General features: G+C 41.4%; 1 protein-coding gene across 1 annotated transcript in view; it reads left to right on the top strand.

The window, feature by feature from the left end:
* ANKS1B (ankyrin repeat and sterile alpha motif domain containing 1B) overlaps positions 1-27,122 on the top strand; it is an 831,045-nt gene that overhangs the window by 65,213 nt on the left and 738,710 nt on the right. Inside the window, exon 3 of the mRNA XM_060245226.1 lies at positions 3,739-3,895. Coding sequence (XP_060101209.1) covers positions 3,739-3,895 — 157 coding nt within the window. The remainder of the gene's footprint in view (positions 1-3,738; positions 3,896-27,122) is intronic.

Raw genomic sequence — 27,122 nt, 5'->3', positions numbered from 1 at the left:
ATGGCTCTTTCAAAGAACCAAAAAGAAATGCATACTCCCCTTCCTGTCATTTGAGAAAAGGTGGATAAAACAGGGGAGAGATGTACTTTGTGCCCTGGGAGAACACTAGAAAATTTGTCAGCTAAACTGTCTGTTTACAGTTTCTATTTTGTGATTGCATAGAACCACTCTAGTTTGTCCACAAAATTATATATATATATAAAAGTTAATAAAACATTAACTTTATGTTTGTATTATAGTTTTTTCTAAATTATTAGAAAATAATAAATAACAATTTAGTAAATGACCAGCTCATTCCTGCCTTTGTGAGAATGATTCTATTTGAATTATTTAATGACATCCACATGTAACTGGCAAACCGTGTGTCAAAGTAGTATTAATTACTGCCACCGCAATCATTTACATTTTTTGACTGATAAGCAGACATTTGATGTGAAAAATTACTGGGGAAAATAAATGAATATCTTTTATTGTGTAAAGGAGATATTGCTTTGAACCGCACGATTACATCTCATTGAATTTATAATAAGTAATATGTTTAACCACTCTGACCTTGATAGTCCAGGTTAACCTGATCTTGTCAGATCTCAGTCTGGCTAGTATTTGGATGGGAGACATCTAAGGGATACCAGGGCTATGACAAAGGCAGGCAATGGCAAACAACCTCTGAATGTCTCTTCCTTGAAAACCACATGGGTTCACCATAAATCAGCTGTGAATTGATGGCACTTTCCACCACCACCATGTCATTGCTCCACCAGCATCAAAGATCTACTGGATACTTTTAATAAAGTTTTAATTTGTTTTAATGTTAAATAAATATTTCACTTTAATCATTGACAGCTGTCTTTTTTCTCCCCTCCCATTTCCTTCCTTTTATCTCTTATTATTTGTTTGTTGATTTATTTGGGCCATTTTATGTTGATTTTCTTCCTAGAGGGGCCCAAAGTGATATTTTGTTTCCAGATACTGATCATATGTATAGCACATTCTGGAGTATTGTTAAGTAATTCAGAAATTACAGTAAATTTAAGTAATTCTTTTGTTACATTAAACAGAACAATCCTGCAGAATCTGAAATACTGGCAAATTAGTGACATGAACTTTTGTCTGCTAGAATCCACGTAATCAGATATTTGAAATGTTTAGTGTACCTAATACAAACCAAACAAAAGGAGGAGGGGGAGGCTGTATGTAAAGCTTTTTATAAAATGAAATAAAAACACACAACAATCCAACAGTTATGTGTGTTACATTACTACGCAGAGTACAAAATATATAAAAGAAAAAGTAAAGGATTTAATCAGATTGTGAGCTATAAACCACTCACAAAAACTGGTGGTAAATTGTCAAGACATGATGAATAGTGAGAGACAATTATTTAGGGTAGTGACTTAACCATTCTTACTCTCTGCTGAACACAAGTCTGATCATATCAAATATCTATATGAATCCTACTTTTTGAACCAGACTTATTTGTGTGTACTTATAGTTCAGTATTGTAGCATTATTGATCAAAAGTACATTTTTACACTATTAATAGTTATATTTCATAATGCAATAGATTTTCTGTGTGGAGCCACAAAGAGAATGTTAATTTTAGTCCTGTCCTTGGCAATGTTAGTCAGGAACTGAAGTCCTGTGCACCAGCTGTATGCTCCATTTTCCTCTTGAAATCTACAAATACACATTACAGCCCTTGAAATATGGACCTGTGCTGTTGATTAGCAGTACCTAACTAAACAGACTGATTTTTCAGAATTGCAGTTACAACTGCATAATAACTAAAGAACACAGTGGCTAGACACCATAAAAGTTGACACCAGCCTGAGCACAGAACAATTCAAAGGAACAGTGCAAGATAGGAAACGTGGAGAGAGCTGGCCCATAGAATCGCCAAAAGTCAGACACAACTGAATGGTTAACAACAACAACAGTCTTTAGAACAAGGGGAACCAATATTTTCTCTTGGCGTTTAGAAGCAGTTAAATCTGCTTTCGGCTATTCAGAACTAAAAATAAATGTATTTATTTTTCATGCGTTTTATTTGCTAGTCTGTTTTAATGGATAGCCCAGGCGAGCCCAATCTTGCCAGATCTCAAAAGTTAAGCAGAGTTGGCTTTGGCTAATATTTCGATGGGAGACCTCCAAGGAATACCAGGGAGGCAGGCACCTCTGAATATCTCTTGCCTTGAAAATCTTACAGGGTTGCCATAAGTTAGCAGTGACTTGATGGGGGAAAAATGACTAGAGTTGGTTCATGGTTTAGCATTTATTTTCTAAACATTTTTCCCCACTGAATTTTTTCCTTGAAAATTGTAATATGCGAAGCAGCCTTTCTAAGGATGCCCAACCAAGAAGAAGAAAGACCCTGATAGATATACAACAGGGAACAAAAGGGAAACAGAGTAAAGTGTAAAGCAGATTCCAGGGAGAGGTTGTTTGGGAGAATATTATGGGAAAGAAAGGCAGAGAAAAGAAAAAGGATAGTTAAGGAGAAACTAGTGATGGAGAAAAATTTCTCAACAGACCTAGGAACACTGTGTTTTGTTTTGCCCGTGCACCCCTCGAATGAAACACAACACAAGTTATGGGTTAAACTGGGAATTTTAGTTAAACATAAGCTGATCTGCAACACCTTAAAGCATGGGTTATATTATGCTTGCAGAGCAAGCGCCCTAACAGACCTTACTCATCACAGCCTGCACAACAGTGCATAGAGGGGAGGGAGTGCACATTCCGGCCCATGACTGCCAAGCCTTAAGGCTCATAAAATGCTCCCCCAACCCTGAAGAGGTCCCCAACTGAGACACCCTGACTGCAAAGGCCATTGGTACCCAGTTTGAGGACCCCCCTATTACTGATATCTCAGGGTGCTTGCCAACAAAAAATCCCTTCAACCCATGCTTTTTCTGCCTTCCCAGTTATGGCCTAACCAGCTTTGCCAGGCCTATTTATCCCTCACCCCTTCTGACCATGAAGAGTAGGCAAAAAAAGGCCTCCCTCTCTGCCAGTCTGAGTGAAGCCCAAAAAATTCATGCTCAGCCCCAAAAACCAGTGACTAGCTGATCCCACATGGTCTAAAAAGAGGGTGGGTGGGGAGCTTGCACTGGGCCAAACTGGTGCTGAAGGGTGGCTGATGCCAGACCTCATTGGCCAGCACTCCCGCGCTGAGCCCCAGTTGGTTTTTCCTAGCCTCGTGCTTCCTTCAAGGAGATGTGGGGGCTGGCAAATGCCGCCGCCTGCTTCAGAAGAGGCAGTGGTCTTTTGAAGGCATGCAAAGGAGTTGGAGAACTATTGACCAGAGAGCCAAGGAGGGGCAGGGACTTGAGCCAACCATCCAGGACTCTATATTTCTGGTGTGATATATTTCTATACCCTGTTATTTATCTCTTCAAGAACATTAGTGTTACGTTTGAACCTGACTTTATTGGCATTAGAAAGAATTTAACTATTAACAATTAAGTTGATTAATGTTTCTAAGGAGTATTCTAGTACAAAACTGCAATGGTTATGTAATCTCTGATTTCTTATTCTATAATAAATTTAAAGCATATAGTGAAATGTCACCATCACAAACCTTTGCATGTTTCTTAGGCTTAGGCAAAGCTAGCTTCTTAGTGTTAATGACGGCATCGTATGAATAATGACTAGATGTCCTGGTTTAATACTAATACCATCGATATGTAACTTTGAGGCACATTTTGATAAAAGAAGTTCATTTTCTATGTTTTTCAGGGATGTAGTTATCAAATTACTTCTATATGAAGCATCCACTAATGTGGCAGACAATAAAGGGTATTTTCCCATACACTTGGCTGCTTGGAAAGGAGATGTAGAGATTGTGAAGATTCTTATCCATCATGGGCCATCACATTCCAGAGTGAATGAACAGGTGACAATATTAAATCTCTTTGTTTATCACTTCAGAAAATACAAGTAAGTATCTTTTTGTACTTGCAGATATATGCTGGATTCATGAGGGCCCTTTGTTCTCTAGAATGTTGGATAGTGGGAAGAAAGACTGGTTTATTCTACGGAGCTATACATGGATAGAAACTGGATACTTCTTAAAATCAGTGCAGGCTTTAATATATACTAAATGATACCTAGTCTTGTTTGTATTGCTCTATATTTATTTTAATCAAATTATTTAGCAGATGTCTGTGCTCCTCTGTTGAAGCAAAATGAAATTTTTGGGACTACTGTTATTCAATTCTTTATTTTTTTTTTACAGATATGTAGTATATTGCTATGCTACTTTTTTTCTGCTAAAGGTTTTAGATCTCTGATTCATGGTGTATCTTTTCATGGGAAGCAGAAAGCAGGGGCTTCTAAACCCTGCAGCACAGCTGTTTGGTTTAAATGGCTGAGTCATTTAAACTAAACAGCTGCTTTTTGGTACCTGTGGCTTTTCGTGGGGAGCAGAAAGCAGAAGTAAACCTTTGCTTTCTGCTCTTCATGAACCACTGTGAGCTGCACATCACTTCATGAGCATCACTTCATGAACCACAATCCAGCTAAAATTCATGATGAACTTCAGTTCATCAGTCAGTTTGTGCCCATCCCTATTCATTAAGTAGAACTCTTTTGGAAGGAAATGATCAATGCTAATTTCCAACAAGATCCAGGAGTACAAAATTGCCTTATGATGGATGAGATCATTGGCCCACCTAGCTCTTTATTGTTCACTTTGACTGGCAGCAGCTGTCAGACACAGAACAGTCTTTCCTTACAGCTGCTGCCTTTCATCCTTTAGATGCAAGAGGGATAGAACCTTCTGCAAAATATGTGCTCTACCTTTGAACAAGTTGTGCTTTTAGGAAATACATATAGTAATAAATTTCATAGGAATAATTACAGTATCTTTTCCAGATACTGTTTTCCAGAACAATCCATTAGGAATAGAGCAAAAAACCCCCCAACAACTTTGTGAAACACTATATCCAGTCCCCTTAAAGCTTTCTGAGACATCATTTCCCCCGCGCCACCTGCTGGAAGCAGGAAGTGACATCACTTCCTGTGACATCATTTCCCCCGCGCCACTTGCCGGAAGCAGGAAGTGACATCACTTCCTGTGACATCATTTCCCCCAAATGCCACTGCCGGAAACAGGAAGTGACTTCACAGCAAAATGACGTCCCCAAAAATCCCCCAAATATCACCGCCGGAAACACCAAGATTATTTATAGAGAGGGAAAGGGGGAAATAAAGTTAAATAAAACTCTCTTTTTACTTTTTTCAAAGTGAGAAGACTAGAGAGAACAGGTTCCACGCTGAGAAGCCAGTCAGATTCCAGTGAGATTCCAGTGAGGCATCGTTCCCATCGTTGTGGGACCCAGGGGGCCGGCGCAGCGGCTCGCCGAAGCAGCCTGTCACTAATAACACAGGTTGAGATGCAGGGCAGGAACCCGGAAGTGACCGACAGGCTGCTTCAGCGGGCCGCTGCGCCGGCCCCCTGGGTCCCACAACGATGGGACTGATGCCACAGGGACGGGCTCGAAACACTCTATAACCCCTCAAAAGAACAGCAGTCTAGCTCACTTCCCCCGAGCCCTGCCGCCATAAGCCTCAAGGGGGCTCATTTTGCGGCATCTCCTGGCGGGAGGGTGGCACCCGCACGGGACACATATCAAATGAAAGAGGGGGCGCAGGGCTATCAGAAACAGCTGGCGGAGGGAGTCGGGAGACCACCCCACTGGGGGATCCACACCCCGAAAGTGATGAAGGTGGCGCAGATAGAGCCAACAGAGCAAACAGGACAAAAAAAAATAGGCTGCATTATGCAGCACAGTTGAGAAAGTGCCTTATCCCATATACTGATGAAGTAAATACAGGATTTGAGAACAAAATTGCACCAGAAGACACAAACACTAAGCTCCCTTACATTGAATCAGTGCTTGGGTCCACCAAAGTCAGTATTGTCTACTCCAGGGGTGGCCAGAGTTGCTTAACAAAAGAGCAACACAGAATAAAAGTCAGATGTTTGAGAGCCGCAAGACATGAACATCGGATATTTGAGAGCCACGGAAGGAAGGAAGGAAGGAAGGAAGGAAAGAAGGAAGGAAGGAGGGAGGGAAGGAAGGAAGGAAGGAGGGAGGGAAGGAAGGAAGGAAGGAAGGAGGGAAGGAGGGAGGAAGGAAGAAAGGGAGGAAGGAGGGAGGGAGGGAAGGAAGGGAGGAGGGAGGGAAGGAGGGAGGGAAGGAGGGAGGGAAGGAGGGAAGGAGGAAGAAAGGGAGGGAGGGAAGGAAGGGAGGAGGGAGGGAAGGAAGGGAGGAGGGAGGGAGGGAGGGAAGGAGGGAGAAAGGAAGGAAGGAGGAAGGAAGGAGGGAGGGAAGAAGGAGGGAGGGAGGGAAGGAGGGAGGAAGGAAGAAAGGAAGGAAGGAGGAAGGAAGGAGGGAGGGAGGGAAGAAGGAAGGAGGGAGGGAGGGAAGGAAGGAAGGAGGGAAGGAGGGAGGAAGGAAGAAAGGAAGGAAGGAGGAAGGAAGGAGGGAGGGAGGAGGGAGGGAGGGAAGGAAGGAAGGCCGGCCGCCCCCTCCCGCCAGCTGCCCCCCCGCTTTCGGCCCCCTCCCTGCCTGCCGGCTTACCTTCTCCCAGGGCGCGGCCTCCCCTCCGGGCGGGCGGGCTGGCCAGGAGGCGCAGCGGCGGCTGGTGCTGCTGGCGGCGCTGCTGGCGGGGCTGGCGGCGGCTGAGGAGGAGGCGGCCGAGCCCACCGACCCGTGGCCTCCCGCCACGCCGCCACCGCAGGCGCCGCCGGCCCGCCTCCCACTTTGGCCACCGCCTCCACCACCACCGCCTCCCCCTCTGCCGCCGCCGGGGCCCTACGCCAGCGAGAGGAGCTGGCGGGCCGCGCGCGCGGTCGGGGAAGGCGGCGAGTGAGGGACCGAGTGTCCCTGTGCGTGCGCACGGCAGTGTGGCGGGCCCTACGCCGCACACTCTCCTGGCCCCGCGCATGCGCAGAGCCCGCCACACCACCATGCGCACGCGCAGGGATGCTCGGTCCCTCACTCGCCGCCTTCCCCGACCGCGCGCGCGGCCCGCCGGCTCCCCGCTGGCTAAACCGGGATCTCTAATGGTCCCGGAATAGCCAGCCCGGGAGGCGGGAATTGGGGGCCAGAATCGGGACTTTCCCGGGTGACCGGGACGATCTGGCCACCCTAGCCGTTTACGACCCTCAAGGTCATTTGGTCTGATCCTTGGGGATTGCTGGGCTGAGCGAGGATTGTGGGGTCCAGCTGTGCTGCGCAGCGGCCTCCCTGGGGCCTGGCTGGCTGGCCAGGATCACTGCTGGCCTGGAAAAGTCACTGTCACAGTTCAGGTAAGTTTCCTCCTCATTTCTTTATTTCCCTTTCTATTTCTTCCCCCATTACTTTATTTCCCTTCTTTCCCCCATTTCTTTATTTCCCTTTCTCCTCCCCTTTCTTTCAATATCTTTCCCCCATTTCTTTATTTTCCTTTATCCCCCCCTTCTGAAGGCTGAGTGGTGGGCATTGTGAAGGACTGCTGCTGAGGTATGTGGGTGCCATTATAGGTCTGCTGAGAGCAGCTGCAGTTTCCAAATGAAGGGAGGGAGGGAGGCATGGCGGGGTGGGTGAGAGCTAGCTACCACCAGTTCACTTGCACTTTATTATCCCAGATGGTGTGGTCTAATATGCTAATGAGTTCCTGCTGGGCTTTTTCTACAAAAAAAAGCCCTGGACCTAAGCATTTGCCTAGGGTGGCAGGCCGGGTGTATGTATGTGTGCCAAATTAGGTTCTCCCCACATGACTTCAAATAGAAAAACAATTATTTGCATTAATTTTGCCAGCCTGAAACATTCTCCCTCTGCGGAGCACTGTTTTTTAAGCTGATAATTTTGTTTGGCCCACAAATGATGTTATAAATATCCAAGTGGCTCTTGGCAAAAAAAAAAGGTTCCCCACCCCTGATATAAATCCATACAAGTATCATTTAAACAAGTCACTTATATAAAGAATCCTCAACAAGAAGCTAAACAATATGTGATAATCAAAAACTTACAAATTTATAATGTATAAACAAGCTATTACAATGTATGCATAATAATGTATGAGAAATATACATATTGTTAGCATACAGAATATATTCAGACTGCCTTTTTAATGTGGTGTTTTGTAGTTTATTCTCTGTGTTACTCACCATGTTCTCAGTTTGTATTCACTAATGGAACATCTCAAGTTGTATTCACTACAGCTTTTCAGGATGGTGAAGGCAGTCAAGCATAACCACATCCCATTGGACCTGCAATCCTCAGACCCTATAATGAACATACTCTATTTTTCTGATTTGGGCCCCGTTGCTCTCCCCATGGTGAAGGGGAGAGCAAATGTATGAGCCAGGCCTTTGTCTAGCCAATTCAGAAAATTGAGAACCTTTACAAAATAAGAGAAAACGGGTAAATTCCTTTTTCAACACCCTGTAGTGAATTCCCTAGTTGCTAAGGTTCTCCCCTCAAGACAAAGTTCAGGTTCTCTTTCTTCACCCCTAGACAAAGAAGTGTGGAAGTTAGATATGTTGGGCAGGAAAGTATAAACTTTGGGTCTTCTTATTGAGGATTTCATAGTAATAATGAGGAGATAACAAATGCTCTTCTGAGAGAGGATGGCACAATGCATAGATGTACTCCCAGAGGATAAGAAGACCTTAGTAAAAGTACTTCACACTGAAGACCTCAAACTCAGAAAACAACAGCTTAACACTTCCCTACATGTAGCAGATTTTTTCAATCTAGCCATGGGTTCAGGAGTTTTGTTTCCTGGTTTAGGGCTTCAGCCCTGCCTCTGGATACTATGGCTTGAATTGAGGATCTTCCCTGCTAAGGGAAAAACCTCTTCAGCAAGCAAACTGATCCACTTCTGGATAGGATCCAGAAGAATAAACTAACTGCCAAGTTTCTGGGTATCATCTCCCCCTCACCTAGTACGTTTAAGCCAAATCTAACAAGCATTTTCCAAGACATGGTCATCAGTACCCATATGGTAGATAGCAGTTGCAGCACTGACCCATGTTTCACTCCCACCAACAACCTAAGCATCAGCAGTCTAAACATAAAGGCAAGCAGGGGACCCAGTCAACCAGGAATTTCCCAGCTTAGGGCAGACCTCTGGCAAGACTAGGAACTAAACCCATCTTCAGTGACAATCTGTCACACTTTTTTGATCAATGGTATTTGGTTACCCATGATGACTAGGTTCTTTGTGTGATTATTTCTTGGAGTTCAGGTCTGTGCCTGGCAATCTTGCCCCCCCTCCTGAGATACACACTTCTCTTCTCCTACTGCAGGAGGTTGCACAACTGCTTTCCAGTGGTGCCATCTAGGAGGTTCCACCATCAGAAGAGGTCACATATTTCTTCTCTAGATACTTCCTCATAAAGAAAAAAAAGGTGGGGGCATGAGTCCCATCCTTGATTTTAGGGAACTCCCTAAGCACTTGAGGGTCCGTAAATTCTGTTTGTTATCACTAACAGGTATCCTGCCTTTGCTGGATTAAGGGTACATAGTCCTCAGTCCTTGACTTGAAGGATGTCTTTCAGTTTATTATTATGACCCATGGCCAGCATAGATCAAAACAAACTAATTTACATAAAATACAGAAAGTGCACAGCCATTTGTATGGGAGTATTGTACTATAATATACAAAAACGTAAGGAGATATTTAAAGGAAGAAGGGAACTTATAGCATTCTTAAGGGGAAAGCCTGAAGAATGTCTATTTCCACATCTTAATTCACTAGGCTTGCAGGAAATTCTTAAGGTTCTGATGTGGAGGGCATTGTTATCAGTATTCAGTGCTATCTTTTGGCTTAGGAATGACTCCTAGGGGTCTTCACAAAGTATGTATTGGCAGTGATATCCAGTGGCGGACTGGCCAGGGTGTCAGCTTGCCCAATGGCAAGTGGGCTCCTAATGAAGTGGACCCCATTAAACTTTAGACAATATGTTAAAAATGTTAATGACCTTTTAGTAGCTTGAAAACATAAGAACATATGAGAAGCCATGTTGGATCAGGCCAATGGCCCATCCAGTCCAACACTCTGTGTCACAACCCCCCCCCCCCCAGTGCCATCAGGAGGTCCACCAGTGGGGCTAGAAGCACTCCCACAGTGCCCCTCCCAAGCACAAGAATACATAGCATGACTGCCCCAGACAGAGAGTTCCAACAATAAGCTGTGGCTAATAACCACTGATGGACCTCTGCTACATTTGCTTACATAATACAACATAATAGATGTTCCAATATTACTACTGTAATGCAACTAAAATTTATGTTGCAGTTAGGGTTGCCAGCCTCCAGGCTGGGGCCTGGGGATCTCCTGCTTTTACAAATGATCTCTAGCTGGCAGAGATCAGCTCCCCTGGAGAAAATTCAATCTGTATTTACATTTAGTATCTACTGTATGCTGCCAGTAATATGTACAATATATGTACGCTGTAATTACTAAAATATATATACATTTATTTTGCAAATGTTTTAATTATACCTTTTCCCCACTTCTGTATTTTTAGAATATCTTATTTATTTCATATAAAAATTAAATGATATCCTTAGAGTTGTGGGTGGGCCCCCTATGTCTCATGGCAACCAATATTTTTAGACTCAGTCTGCCGCTGGTGATATCTTACTTACAATTATGTTCCATTTACTCTTAGTTGGATGACTGGCTTTATGTAGGGGAGACAAAGGCCAATGCTATTGATGCTGGTCTCTTGGGCCATTTGCACCTTAGAAGATCTTGGCTTTGTGATTAAGTATGAAATCTGTGTCTGTGACCTTCACATGTCATAGGGTTCATAGGGGCAAAATTCGACTTGTTGTCCCATACAGCATATTTATCACTGCAGAGGGTAAGGGCTATGCAGAACTTGTAGCCAGGTTCTCCCATAAAAAAATTCAAAAGGCTGTGAGTGTTCAAAAACCTTTTGGCCTTATGGCCTCAACCACAGCAGTGACATGCTATGCCAGACTTCTTAAGAGAATCATTCAGAATTGGTTCTTACAAGTATTCAGCATGGGCTCTAACCCTCTATACTAATATGTGTCATTAGGTCCCTAAAGGGATGGGTATTAAGGAAAATCTCCTAGGGGATGTTTGATTGAGACCCCAGTCACATGGCATAGAGATATACACTGATGCTTCCTTGGGGTGGTTGGGTTGAGGAGCACAGTTTCGGTCTACTCACATGAGGCGTCAGTGTTTGGTGAGGGAAACAAAGCTACACATCAATATATTAGAACTTAGGGACTTTAGATATGTTCTTTCCTCTTTTTCAGTCATACTACATGGAAAACATCTGCTACTAGTCACAGACAACATGTCAGCAAAATTTATACGAATAGGGGGACACAAAGTCTCTCATGGCATGGACACTGTTCCTTGCCTGAAATATTTGAATACTGATTCTCTCTTGAAGACTGGGGTTTATCTACAACTTCAGTCAAGGTTAATTTGGTTGCCATATCTGCATTCCATTTGGGTGTAGACTCTGGTTCTGTGTTTTCTAACCCACTTTCAAAAAGGTTTCTTAAGAAACTCTACAATTTGTATTCACTGGTTAAATCCCCCATATGATAGTGGAGCCTGTCTGTGATGTCACAACTCATGCATAAACTTTTTGAACCATTGGCTTCATGCCCTTTCTCTCTTATAGGATCACATTTTCAGTAGCAATCTCCTCTGCTCACAGAGTAAGAATTCTGCATGCTCTGAGACACTACTCCCCTTCACCAAATTTCACAAAATAGTTCTATGTCCAGGCATGTACTTCCTCCCTAAAGTGGTTTCTGGCTTCCACATGACAGTATTTTACCAGTTTTCCCCTGAACTGCAATCACAGGTAGAACAAGCACTAAACATGTCAGATGTGAGAAGTGCATTGTTGTTTTATTTGAAGTGTACAACCACATTTAGGAAAGACGACAACCTTTTAATCTATTTAAGGGAACCTAGGAAGGACAAAGCAGTGACAGTACAGACTGTGTCCAGACAGATAGCATCTGCAGTCAGATTAACATGAGAAAGCAAATGTGGGAGTGTGCACTTAATCTGAAGGTTCATTCGACTGGGCATTGTTGGCTGCATATGTTGCAAGATGATCTCCAGTACATCTGTAGAATGACGATCTGGTCTTTACCATCCATGTTCATGAAGCACTTTTTCATTGATGTGGACTCCAAGAGTGAGGCAGCTGTGGGGATAGCAGTTCTTCAGTCATTGTTTGGATCACACCCTCCTCCTTGGCAAGTGAGCTTGCTACTCTCCCATGTGTACAGAAGACACAAAGATGAAAACATGGTTGCATTTACATGTAACTGTTGCTCACTGAGTGTCTTCTGTGCAGGCACACATCTCTCCCTCTTTTCCCCAGTGTGGGCTGTATGGTTTCCTTATTTGTGGCTTCTCTGCTCTATGACAGTGAAGTGCAAACTAAGGGAAGAGTGATCTCCTTGACTTACATGGGAAAGGGCTCTAATTCCAGCTCATGATGGAGGAGAAGAGGAGCACCCAGGAGGTCTGGACTTTCTAGAAGCCTGGGGAATCTGCTTTCTGCTGTAGGTCTGTTACTAGGCAGTCCCATGTGTGCCTGTATAGAAGACACTCAATGAACCACAGTTAAAGGTATGTGCAATCATGTTTTCTCTAATGATGCATTATTTTATATAAATCTTAATTCAAATAATTCACATGGATTCTTCCATAAATTTCTATTCTTGTCTTTATTCTGAATAAGATGTTTGCAATCTTTACATCTTTTACACTTATTTATCTGGAACATTTCTAAACCACCTTTCTAGAGAAGCTGCTTGAGATGGCTTAATAGTATCCTTTAGAGTTTCTTTGGAGGTTTGATGCATAACACACTTACAGGGGTTCCCCCCCCCCCCAAAAAAAGTCAAAAATCAAATTTATAGAATATGCTGAATAACTTTTATTTGATTTTATATAAATTGTAACATGCAAATTAAAAAAAAAAGAAATATTAACTAACGAGCAGAGTCAACATCTGTTGATACAAAGAAAAGTAGGAATGGCATGTATTCAATTTCAATTCTAGTTGTAATAACAACAATATTAATTTTAATGTTAACTTTCTTGATATACATTGTTGTTAAAAAAATTTGTAATCTTTCTAGCTAATTTAGCATTATTATCCAAAGTTGGCTGATGGGGAACTGAGGGAACAAGAGTTTACCTAAGGCCACATAATGAATTTACAACTGTGAGTGTGGAAATAGGGACTTCACAGCTTATATCTGTAGCTGTGGTTTCTGCTAGCTCTCATAGAGGTATATGTTCCCTAACTTGGTCAAAATGAAATCAGGATTATAAATATTTAAAATAAATAAATACTATATACCTTGTGTTTAGAATTTCCAGTAAACAAGACTCTAGACACTACACTATTGAAATGATTAGCTAATTTCATAGATGTATATTTCAAATAGTTCTGATGTAATGTGGCTTAAAAGAATAATAAAATATTTCTTAAGAAAATTATTCTTCGTAAAACTATTAATTATGCAAGTTGGAACTGTTTCTCAGGACTTTTATCTGGCAGCTGCTTCCTTATGAGAGGGCTAGCAACTGATCTGTTGCTACTGTCATTTTAATGATACTGTAATGTGTATAAAGTATTTAGCTATATTATTGGAAGCTGCCTTGAATCTGTTGTTGGATATGGCAGGGTATAAATACTGTAAATAAATACTATGTGGAAATAAAATCTATTCAGACAAATTCAGTGCAATTTCAAAACTATACCTCCACCAATTCAAACACTGTATATTTAACATTGTTATACAATCAGGGAATAAATTTACAGACCACAACCCAACCAAAGTTAAAAGTCCTATTGTTTTCCGTGTGGGAAAATGTATGTGTTACAGTGAAATAAACTGGACATAAAAATGCTTGTATATGGCTGGTATGTGCCCAAAAGATTTTAAGTAGGTGAAGGTTGGTGTTTACAGTCACTGTTTAACTCAGAATGAGGTGTCCTTAACAGGGCCCGTGCTTGGAAGTCGGCAAACTAGGTGATTGCCTAGGGCGCCAACTCCTGGTGGGGGCGGGCACCCACTCATGCTGTCCCTAAGCCTCCCACTCATTTTTTCTGGTCTCTGAGGGATCAGAGGAGCTCCCCCAATCCCTCAGAGCCAAGAAAGAGTGGCATTTCCCTTCCCCAACATCTTCCGAGGGCACTGGGGAAGCGAAGGGCCAAGTGTTCTTTTGGTTCTGAGGGATTGGAGGAGCTGCCCTGATCCCTCAGAACTGAAAGAGCGGCGTTTCCCTTCCTCAGCATCCTCTGAGGGTGCTGGGGAAGGGAAAGGCTGAGTGATCTATCCCCTCTCGGCCTTCCCATGCTGTGGGAGGGTTGAGCAGGGGTGGTGGTGTTTGTGCAGAGGGCTCCTCAAGAGGAGCCCTCCATGCAAACAAGGCCATCTGTCCCTGTTCAGCCTTCCAGCACCGCGGGAGGGTCAAGTGTGTGTGTGGGGGTATTTGCGCGGAAGACTCCTAAAAAGAGCCCTCCATGCAAACGAGGCCATCTGTACCCGCTCGGCCTTCCCGCACCATGGGAGAGGTGAGCAGGGGGGTGTTCGTTCGGAGGGCTCCTCAAGAGGAGCCCTCTGTGCAAATGGGGCCCTCCCCCACTAGGGGCCCTCCCTCACTGGAAGGTGGGGGGCAGAGCCTTGCCTGGGGCAGCAAAAAACCCATTGCCAGCCCTGGTCCTTAAGACTGATTTTGCTAGACTCAGGCATGCTTAATGTTATATTAGATTGTGGCCCATGTGTCATTGTTATTTGATTGCTTGATGAGCAGTCCTGATAGATTGAGATATCTGAGAAAGCAAGCAAGTCATGACTGGGCGGGGCAAATATAAGCTGCCCTTCTCCGCTGTGGTCCAATCAAGATATACACAGCACAAGTTGGTCCAAATAAATGATGTGTTGGCTGCAGAGAAAGGTGAAAGCATACTGAAATGTTAAAAGGTTAAATAAAAGAAGTTTGAATATCTGAATATATCTTGCTCAGTTTAATGAGTGATAAGTTCTTTAACAGAAAAAAGTATCGAATTTAGTCTATTTTAAAATAATCTTTGTTCCATTAAGTGTAATGCTACAATATGTTTCTTGAAATATTTGTATTGGTTTTATCTGGACCTGGCACACCTTACTAAGAAAAATGTTGAATAATAAGACAGCTGCTGACAATTACTGACAGAGGCTAATCATGACGGCTAACCAGAGGCTAACCATCTCTGCCATATATGGCCCTCTTTTACTCTTCCTTGTTTGAATTTTTTCCCTTAAGGTATGTGCTAACAAATGCATTGGCAAACAGGCTTGCAAACAAAGAAAAATTAGAATTGTCCCCTCCAAAATTTTATTAACAAATACTTCACAATGAAATACCATCATAGCTCTTAAATAACTGGGACAGTAGCACAGATTCTTACCTCAAGGCTTTGTAATTATCTTCAATATTTTCTTTAGAAATCTACTCCCACTACCATATTTAAGAAGAAACCAAATTACTATTAAAAAGCCTCTTGACTTGGGATGAAATGACTTGTAAATAGTTCATAAAACTATCTCATCCTGTTCTCCCCTTTAGTGGCATTTGTTAATCCTGTACATACTGTTGGTATGGTTTGGATCTCAAGAATCTTCTGAGAGATGGAAACAGCTCTCATTTACCTTCCCTAAGTGGCAGGAGAACATTTTAACTGTTTTTGGTAGAGGCAAGACGTAGGAAATTTATTTCCTAGAGTTACTGATCATCATTGATAGTTTTATCTGGAATTGCTAGGTTGCACACAGGCCTTGAATTCAGCAGGAACCCACAGAAGCACAGCTCCTGAACCTTTTTGAGGATTCCCACTCTTCCTCCACACCTACCTTGTCCACTGAATAGTAGGTGCAGCTACATAACAATCCTTGGATTAGAAGAATGGGCAGCCAGCCAGCCACCAGGGGCTTTGTCACACCCCAGAAGCCCTCATTAACCCCTGGAGAAGCCCATGCCACCCTTTCTCCACTTCTTATGTGATTTTGGATGGCGGGTGGCTTGCTGGCCTTTTGACTGGGGGGCGGTCAGCCCAGGACAGCTCCTGGTGAGTGAGGCCTGCTTGGGCTGGCTGAATCTCTAGCCAGCCCAAGCAGGCCTCACTCATCCAGGGCTCTCCTTTCTTGTGTTGGGTTGCTTTTTGCTGGAGGGGGTGGTGGTATATGCTAATGAGTTATGCTAATGAGCTCCACCACCTATATTTCTACAAAACGACCCCTGCTTGCACATATTGGAAGAGCTACAGATTGTAAATCATGAGAAGAAACAATTTAAAAACGTGGCTACTGTAAATTATTGGTTTAGTGATGTCTAGAAGTGTGAAGCTAAAATGAGAATATGCAAATATATTTAGAAAGAGCTGCTTTGGGCATGCTGGGGGGATAGTGAGAGGAATAGGCAAAAAGGGGAAATGAACAGAACAGAATAATTGAAGGATGGCAGTAAGAGGAAGGGAACTCTGTCCCCAAAATGAATCTTCTGTTTCCAACTAGAAATATTTGTTGAGCTCTTTGAAGAAACTAATGTAAGTAATTATAATTGTTACTATTTTAGGTTAATATAACAACCATTTTGATAGGAAGTAAATACCTACATTATTTTTGCATAATCTGTGCAAACTCCTTTGAAATGTGTGTGTGTGTGTGTGTCTGTGTGTGTGTGTGTGGCTATCCTCTTGATCTTTTTCTGTGCCATACAGTGTATTTTATTTCACTATTTCATTTTTTCATATTAATCAGTACATGAGTACATCTTTCTCCTTTTGTGATGGCATCTTAAATACAAATGTAATTGCTGAGTTAGAAGTTTTTGAGTTGCCAGGCATTGGAATTCATATAGTTAACAAATGTCTCATTAACTAAGTTGTCTGATCTCCTTTAATTCAACCAGACTTCTATCATGATAAGATTCTTGGGAAGTAGTAGATTTCTTGTTTTGTAAAGTAGTACATGTCCTTAAGAGCAGTATAATTTTCTCATGATTCTAGTGACATTTCACAGTCAGTTAATAGATATGTTAATTAAGGTTCTTATAACAACCGGAATAAGTAAGTTTTCTTAAATGTATGGAAAATAAAAATTATCCCAAGCAAACAATAAAGAATTCCTGTAGATTTGAATAAGAAACAGTTAAGGATGCATTTAATTATTCTACTGTCATAAGCACAGTGCTTAAGGTGTTTAACTTTCATAGGATCAAGTCTATATTTATTTGTTTTGTTACAGTTTTTGAACATGTTCTTGTTAGTAAAGAAATCTTTCTATAAATGTGATCCCATTGGTTGCCAAGAGGGGAAAGCAGAGGAGGTATCAACAACTATTTTCCTGTTTCCATCCTTTCTTACCCCCTTGTGTGTCTTACTCTATGTGTCTGTTATTTCCTACCTTCCTTATTTCTCTCTCTCTTGCTCTCTACTTTCCCCCCCTCTTCTTTTTTTCTGTTTCTTAGGGTCAACTCAACAGTTGCAGTAGATCTGCAATAGAGGTGTTTTACCAATGACACTGAACTAGATTGAAATTGACTAGACTCTCACAGTGTTAGTCAGTTTCAATCTGCGTCTTGAGTCTCAGGTAATGTGCTTCTGAATTTTTTGCAACACGCTATTCCATTTATTCTGTAGTAGTTTTTTCATGTACATTGAAATGGGGTAAAATTATTACCCAGTCTCAAAGCAGACTTTTTTAGTTGCCCCTCCTAATTATACACATGTATTATCATACAAGCACCTGTATCTTCATACTAGGCAGTTGTGTACTTCACTGCCTGTTTGAAGCATATGGTTTATGCATGCATGGCTTATAATGTACTCATTATGCTTTTGGCTGAAAATTTGTTCCACTGCTTTCTGGACCAGAAGATTACCTGTCTATGTTCATCGTTGACATATGTTTCAATAGTATATACATTCCAAACTTTTTAAAAGTTTAAAAATATTGGGACAAGTTCATTTTGTATATAAATAAACAATAATATCCATATTGAAAACAGAACTGAAAAATTGAATTTGCTGGATTATCATGTACTATTGTATTTACTTGACATGAATTTGTATTAACTCTTTAATTCTACATTAGGGATGAGCAGGAACCAGTAAAATGGTGGTTCATGTTTGTTCATGGTTTGTTTGATTGCATGAACCACAAACTTACATGAACCACCATTTCCTGAGCCGGTTTGTGATTGGTTTGGTTTGGGAGGTGATAAAACAGCCCCCTCATGAATTAGAAATGCCAACTCACAGGGAGTCTTCAGCAGGCTGCTCTCCACGCACCCTTCAAGTTTGGCAAATATTTGGTTTGGGATGTTCAAGTTATAGCCCTCCCCCCCCACCAAGCAGATGCCCCCAGGAAAGCTTACCTGTAGTTTCAGGTTCAGTCCCTGAAACCACAGCAAGAAATACCTTTCTAGCCGAAAAAGGTGTTTAAAAAATTGTCCCACTGTGGGTAAAAAATGTGTCACTGAAAATCTCCCCTAAATCAGCCATGCAGCAAACAGTTCTTCTGCTCTCACAACAACTAACTCTTCTCTCTTTGTGCTACAAAGTGAAAGTAGTTGAATCAGGGTGTGGTATTATACTGGTATATAATCTGCTCCCACAGAGCAGAATGGGAACTCTGTGGTTAGAAGAAGAAGAAGAAGAAGATATTGGATTTATATCCCGCCCTCCACTCCGAAGAGTCTCAAAGCAGCTCACAATCTCCTTTACCTTCCTCCCCCACAACAGACACCCTGTGAGGTGGGTGGGGCTTGAGAGAGCTCTCACAGCAGCTGCCCTTTCAAGGACAACCTCTGCCAAAGCTATGGCTGACCCAAGGCCATTCCAGCAGGTGCAAATGGAGGAGTGGGGAATCAAACCCGGTTCTCCCAGATAAGAGTCCGCACACTTAACCACTACACCAAACTGGCTCTGGTTAGCTTATGGAGCTGCAAATCAAGCTATGGACAACTGCTGTAGATGTTTCTAGAGCTCTCCACAAGTCCACCTCCAGTGTTGTCTAGGAATTGATTGAATCAGTGCCAGGCTTGCTGGAGAACGAACCACAAAAATGAACCACCCAAACCATCATGGAAAAAGGTGGTTCATTTATGGATTTGGGAATGATGCAACCAACCAAAGCAGTTTGAAACAAACCATAAACCAGCCCAGTTCATGCTCAAACCATTCTTTGGTTTGTGCCCATCCCTATTCTACAAAGAAAAGGCAGCTGAAAGGAGGGAAATATGTCTTGCAGTATTTCTGCATAGAGTTTATTGCAGTAAAGGGATAGTCCAGACACAGATTATAACACTAGATTTCTATTTTTAGACTATAATCCACACTGTACTGATCTTAGGAGGTATAGATAAATTACTGTGGATACTTCAGGAATGTGTATTCACTGTTGTTCCTGCTGTTTAGTTTTCCTGAACTCTGGCTAGCCTTCCACATTAGCAATTTACTGATAGAAACAATGAAATGTAGGATATGAGGGTCCATTATTTTCAATCCAACATATGTTCCTCTGCCAGATAATTATTACTACCTTTCCCTTAAAAAGATACCCCCCCCTCAAAATGGACTAGAAATATTTTATTAATGTTTGGTAGTTCCTGCTCAAAACCTGTTTTTACAACTGATCATTTTGTCTTGTGTACTAAAAGGAAGAATATTTGTAAGCCTCTTCCCTTGATATTTCAGCTAATTTAATTATATTGATATTCTCTGATAATATTGACAACAGAAAATGTGATATTTGTACCAAACATAACTAGAGATTGCTCCAGTATTTGACCAGACCCCTTCTCACACAGCTGCTAAACTTTATCATGCATGGCTAGTTCTCATATCACTACTAGTAGCAGTTTTGTTTTAAATAAAATAATTATTTGTAAGGGTAGTCAAATTTGTACATAAGTATTTGCACTATTGATTGTAGCTTAAGTGTTTGAAACATTTTTTCCAATTTCCTGAATGAGAAAGGAGGATTAAGAAGAACATAAGAAGAGTCTTCTTGGATCAGATCAATAGTCCTCTAGTCCAGCATCCTGTCTCACACAGTGGCCAACCAGTTCCTCTGGATGGCCAACAAGAGAGCATAGAGGCTGAGGCCTTACCCTGAGGTTTCCTCTTGGCTCTGGGATTCAGAGGCTTAGTGCCTCTGAATGTTGAGGTTCCCTTCAGTCACCATGGCTAGTAGCCATTGATAGACGTATCCTTCAAGAATCTATCTGATTCCATTTTAAAGCATTTATTCCTCTGGCCATCACTGCATCCTCTGGCTATCAATTCTACTTTTTAATCACTCTCTGGGTAAAATAGTATTTCCTTTTATCCATCCTGAACCTACTGTCCATCAGCTAAATTGGATGCCCTTTACTATTTTGGGAGAGGGAGAAAAATTATTTTCGTCAACTCTCTCCACCCATGCATATCATGTCCCTTCCAGTCATCTCTTCTAAACTGAAAAGTCCTATACTCTTCAGCCTTTCCTAACAGGGAAGATGCTCCAAACCCCTAATCTTGGTTGCCCTCCTCTGTATTTTTTGCAATGTCTTTGAGATATGGTGAACAGAACTGTGCACAGTATTCCAAAGGAGGCCATACCATAAATCTATACTTGAAGCTGGGATTTTTTTTGTTCCAATTTATATCATCTTACACTTACCAACACCTGCAAACTTAGAATCATAGAATCACAGAGTTGGAAGGGACCCCCACAGTCCAACCCCCCACAAAATACCACACATACACACCCCAATGACTCCTGTTCCACGCCCAGAAGATGGCAACAACAACAAAAACCCTCCAGGATCCCTGGCAAAACTGACCTGAAGAAAAATTCCTGCATGATCCCAAAGTTGCTAACAACATTTCCCTGGGCATGTAAGAATGGGCCAATACATCACTCACCCCTAAAAAAGGTAAAGGTAGTCCCCTGTGCAAGCACCGGTCATTTCCGACTCTGGGGTGACATTGCATCACGATGTTTCATGGCAGACTTTTTATGGGGTGGTTTGCCATTGCCTTCCCCAGTCATCTACACTCCCCCCCCCCCCAGCAAGCTGGGCACTCATTTTACCAACCTCGGGAGGATGGAAAGCTGAGTCAACCTTGAGCCGGCTACCTGAACCCAGCTTCTCCCGGGATCGAACTCAGATCATGAACAGAGAGCTTGGACTGCAGTACTGCACCTTTACCACTCTGTGCCACAGGGCTGGTAATCACTCACCCATAGTTTTAGACAATTTATGAATAAAGAGTGCTGGCCCCAGTACCAATCCTTGTGGGATCCCACTGCTTATTTCCCTCCATTGTGAGAACTGTCCATTTTGTCCTACTCTTTGCTTCCTATCATTTAACCAGTTCATAATCTGTAAAAGAACCTGTACTTATACCCCATGACTGCTAAGTTTACTCAGGTGTCTTTGTGAGGCGCCTCGTCAAAAGCCTTTTCAAAGTCCAGGTATATAATGTCTACCAGGTCACCATTGTCTATGTGCTTGTTCACTTTCTCAAAGGTTGATGAGGCAAGACTTCCCTTTGCAGAAGCCATGCTATATTCCCTTAGCACACTTTGTCCTTCTATGTGCCTAACCCTTCTATCTTTGATTACGATATCTAATTGTAAGGGATAGATGTTAGACCGACTGACCTCTAATTTCCTGGTTCCCCTCTGGATCCTTTTTTAAAAATTGGTGTAACAATTGCTACTTTTCAGTCTTCTGGAACAGAAGTTGAATATAGTTATAGGTTACATATATGGTAGATCCATTATCTCACATCTGAGTTCATTAAGAACTCTTGAGTATATGCTGTCAGGACCTGGAGACCAGTTTTTAATTTCCACAGTAGGTCTAGAACTTCATCTCTTGTTACTTCAATTTGGCTCAGTTCTTCAAAATCCCTTCCTGAAACAGGCATGGGTATGTGTCCCATGCTTTCTACGGTGGACACAGAAGCAAAGAAACTCTTGAGCTTCTCTGCCATCTCCATATCTTCCTTTAGCAATCCCTTTATTCTTTTGTCATCAAAGGCCCCACTGCTTCTCTGGCTGGTTTCCTGCTCTGGATACATTGTTTAAAAAATGTTTATTGTTGTCTTGATGCTTTTAGCATCCTGCTTCTCAACATTTCTTTTTGCATTCCTAATCATTGATTTACATTTCTTATGCCAGAGCCTGTAGTCCCTCCTGTTCAATTCATTGGGGCAGACCTTACACTTTTCAAAAGAAGCCTCTTTATTTTTTGTAGCTTCCTTGTCTTGTGTTGTTAACTATGCAGACCTTTTAGGCTAGGTAGTGGTTTTCCTAACCTGTGGAAGGCATTCTATGTGGCTTTCAATGAGTGTAGTTTTAATTTAATTTGGCAATAGAAACCATTCTTGTAGGGTATACAGAACACCTGTTCAGTTTGTAGCTCTTTATTTTAGCGTGTCTTATCTTCTACATGACAGTTTCCAGCTTCTTTTACAATACTTGATATTCTGCTTTCAGAAACAACCTTGCTTTCCTTTAGCAATAATTCATCCATTAAACAGATAAAGGTAAAAGGTAAAGATAGTCCTCTGTGAAAGCAACATCACCCCAGAGTCGAAAATGACTGGTGCTTGCACAGGGGACTACCTTTGCCTTTTACCTTTAGTCCCATGTGCAAGCACCAGCCATTTCCAACTCTGGGGTGACGTTGCATAACGATGTTTTCACAGCAGACTTTTACGGGGTGGTTTGCCATTACCTTCCCCAGTCATCTACACTTCCCCCCCAGCAAGCTGGGTACTCATTTTACCAACCTCGGAAGGATAGAAGACTGAGTCAACCTTGAGCCAGCTACCTGAGCCCAGCTTCCGCCAGGATCGAACTCAGGTCATGAGCAGAGAACTTGGACTGCAGTACTGAAACTTTACCATTCTGCATCCCAGGCCTCTTTTTAAACAGATAGACATACTAACATAAGAACATACTAGAATGTTAAGAAATGTGGTTTACATAGATATCGTATATGATAAAATATCCAAATTAATGTAAATATTTGAGACCAGGTGTTTTCCAAGGGATTTCTGTCTGTTTTACAGTTTTGAGGATTTGATAGAAATACATACTGTATTTGCATTTCAATTTATTCAAATATTTTAATGAATCTTTCAAATACTTGTATTTTTGCTTAGTTTTCAAAGTATTGTATTTATAAAATGCTGGCAAAGTTATCTAGTTTAGAAATATTTGTGGGATTTTTTGCATTTATGATTGCAAATAAATAGGGTTCCCACACCCATGCCATGAGTGGGAGATTCCCTGTTTTGGGGCCACTCCCCCTGACCAGCAGGAGGACATACCAGTAATAAACTGGGGCATAGGCCTCTGTTGCTGGTGATGCAGTGATGTCAATTCTGATGCACACTTGGACATGATGTCATCGCATTCTCAATGATGTGTGGACACTCTGGTATTTGGGCAAAAACTCTATGGTAAAGTCAGCTTCTACCATGGAGTTTTTGCCCAAATACCAGAGCAACCCCATATGAGCAACCCCATGATGTGATGACATAATTTCTGGTGCATGTCAGAAGTGATATTACCACATTGCCGATGACAGAGGCCTAGGCCTCAGTTGCAACTGGCATGTTCCTCCCAATGCCCCAGCCACCACTGGTTGCTAGGGTACCTGTAGGGTACCTGGCAACCCTACAAATAAGTGTGAGGAAATGCCAGTAAATCAAAACTATATTACTTGTTAACTACAATAATTGTGTATATGAATTAAGTAGTTAGTGTTGAATTAAGTTGCTAGTGTTAAATCAGGCCTCATGTCAGGTATGTCACAGGAAGAGTATCTCCTACTTGTGAAAATCTGTGGCAAAAATGGATCTTTTAGTCTGTAGTTTGCACAGGTCCCAACCAGCAAGTAACTTTTGTTGCCCTATCCAAAGAGAAAATAAGGAAATGAAGACAAATGAAGACAAATGAACAAGATTGAGAGCAATTGAAATAATATGACAAAATTCACATTTGCACAGTCCTGGCATCTGGCTGTGTTACTTTAATTTAGATGCTCAATTAAAGTTCCAAAAATTGTGCTCCTCCCATATGGCTAGTCCAGAGTGAAAAAACAAGAGACAGTTGTTGTAGTGGGAGAATTAATCTTAATTCTGCTGTGAGACCCCTGTGCATAGGGAGACTGAAAAGAAAAACAAGCCTTAAAAGCATTAATTAAAAGGCACACTTTTATAAGATGGGGAAAACTGAGCAGATGAAGAAGCTATTAAAGCAGCATTACAAGAACTAAAAATCCAGGCATACAATTTTAGGCTCAGGCAATTATTCTTATACAGATGCAGTACAGAAGCAGTTTGCACATTTAGACTTATTAAGATTTTATAAAAAATTAGTATATGGAGATATTATAACTGACCTGTAAAGTATCATAGTCCGAACAGTTCCCACAGCAACAGATTTTAAGCAAAAAGGATGGTCAACTGGTGAGTTTGTATGTCTTTAAAAAAAAAAAACAGACTTTCATTTAACCCATGAGGAATCAGAACCTTGAGTCTCAAATTCCACTCAGCTTCTTTTCTTATTAGTGTTATATTGTTGTAGTAATATGTAGTAATATGATTTGTATGTAGCCCAAAATATGAAATCTGTAAGACCATGATTGTGTTCTATGAAATGTTGTACTAAAGAGGCATCTGTTTTCTTGTGGTGAATATTACTTTTGTGTTCAGAGATACTGTTCTTAGTTTCCTTGTAGTTTATCAGCATAAATCTTATTCCAAAAGCATTTTATGATATAAATTACCCAAGTGGAACTGCATGTAATAAAATTGTTAAGAGATATTGTAGAATAGATACAGGTAAGGTATCTATTCACAGGTATAGAGGTATACTGTGAACTAATTGATCCTTTAAGCTGGATGTTCTCTTAAATTATTGGTTTATCACACATAGATTATCATTTAAAATGCTCTTTTTGAGTCTAACACTTACATGATTTAAGGTCAGGCCATATGTAAGTCTTCCAGGATCAGTCTTTTCTTATTTTGTAATGACCCCTCCTATGGCAAGTAGTTCTTTATGATAAACTCAATGTAAGCATTGGCATAGGTTTCCCCTGATAACTAAATTTTGTTCTAAGATATTAGCCTCTTTATGGAAATCTTGTATACTGCTGCAATTCCATCTAATTCTTAGAAACTGGCTATATGGAAAATTATTCTTAATGAGTACTGAATGGCAGCTACCTTATATTAAAAATATTTTTTTTATCAAACTCTTTTTTGGGGGGGGGGGAGGTTATAAACCTATCCAGATCTTTCTAGGTGCAGCACTCCTTTTCTTGCTGGTCTAGAGCAAACCAACCCAAAGAAAAGATGTGAGGGATTGCCCAAAATGGGACCAAAATTGGGGAAGGAGCTTCAGGTAGAAAGGATGGAATCCCTGATCAGGATAAAGAATGGAGGAGGGCTAGATGGCATTAGAGCCAATTGACTTGAACCAGGGAATGGTTACGCTAAATATGTGGTGAATGGGCACAAGGATGTGGATGACAAATTCAGAAAGGAAAGCAAGATATGAGACAAATTCTCTGACTGATGAAAAGGAAAGGTCTGATGACTTCATGCTTGTGGTGGTAAAAGATTCTGGAGGAGGAACCATCTGTAAAGATGAAATTATTGGGATGTCCTTAATGCACCTGGATTTACCTGGTTGCCAGTGAAGAAGCCATGGTATTACTTTAACTTAGTGCAGAACTAAGGTTTGTGATGACATTGGGCCAAAGTTTCAGAAACCAGGTACTCATTGGTTACATTACAGGTACATTTTGGTTACATTCTGACTGGTGTAGCCTTGGAATCTTAGACTCCATTGATATGAACCCAGGATCTGGGCCAGCTTAGGGCATCTGGAGGTACTCAGGAAATGTATGGGGGAGGGGGTTCTATGATGGTTCTGATTGTCGATGACTGTATTAAAATGGGTGGCAATCTTGATTCAGATTTACTGACAGTAGCCAGGAGATGGATTGATGGATCTTCCTGGGTTGTATGACTGAATCATCTGAGACTAGTACTGAGAAGGAAACTTCGAGAGCTTGGTTATTGTCCTACAAACCTGGATCATTCATGGCAAAAAGCATCAGGAGCTTTGAAGGTTTAAACATAACAACTTTTATGTTCTCTTGGAGCACTCAGGCAGTTGGCTACTTCATCCTGAAAGCACTTTGGAGAGCCCCTGCCTTAATTAAGATATTCTAATATCAAACTTGATGCATTTTGTTGCACCTCTGGCATCTGAAAACCAAAAGATCTTGGGATATAAGCAACACTGTTGGGGGCACTATGCAACAATCCACAGTTAAGTTGAATTATTTCTATATAGGTAGAACAGTCAGAGGCTTGAACCTAGAGATCGCACCCCTAGAGATCCCTCCTTGTAGTGGGAAGGTTTGCCACATTTTATGTCCCATCTGCAGTTCCCAATATTCCTCAAAATGTGGCCCGAGGGATCTTCTAATATGGCTTCTCAGAGAGGAAAATTGTAAAACACTCTCATATGAAAATGTCTTTCATTCAAGCAATTACATCTTTTGATCCACACTAGACTTCTGTTATTCAATAGGTATAGAAGAAACATATATTAATAAACAATTCAGCATAAACAATTAACTATTAACAAAAGTCTGTTTTGGTTATTTAATATGTGTCAAATTCTTTCTCCAAATTGGTACTGTTCAATTAATCTGTGGTAGTGTTGCTATACTTCTATACATTTTCATTTCTTAATAGCTTTTGGAGTCATAAACAAAATGAAGTTTAAGAAGAACAAAGGGAAGTTGGGGCTTCTTTCATCTGAGGCCTGATCAAAGGATGAAATAGCTTGTCTTCAAATGAGGCTCACAAATGATAAATGTTTGTGTCTTGTCCATTAAAAGAAAGGAATTTGCATCAATTAGTAGAGAAAGATAGCTGTATTTCTTAAGCTGTCTGATTTAGAAGTATTTAGTGAAATGGTCGGTAATGAAATAATATTTATTTTATCTATTTTGGTATGTTGAAACAATTTACC

This window comes from Heteronotia binoei, chromosome 8 (genome assembly GCF_032191835.1).
Source record: "Heteronotia binoei isolate CCM8104 ecotype False Entrance Well chromosome 8, APGP_CSIRO_Hbin_v1, whole genome shotgun sequence".
NCBI lineage: Eukaryota > Metazoa > Chordata > Lepidosauria > Squamata > Gekkonidae > Heteronotia > Heteronotia binoei.
This window is presented reverse-complemented; position numbering and strand designations above follow the sequence as displayed.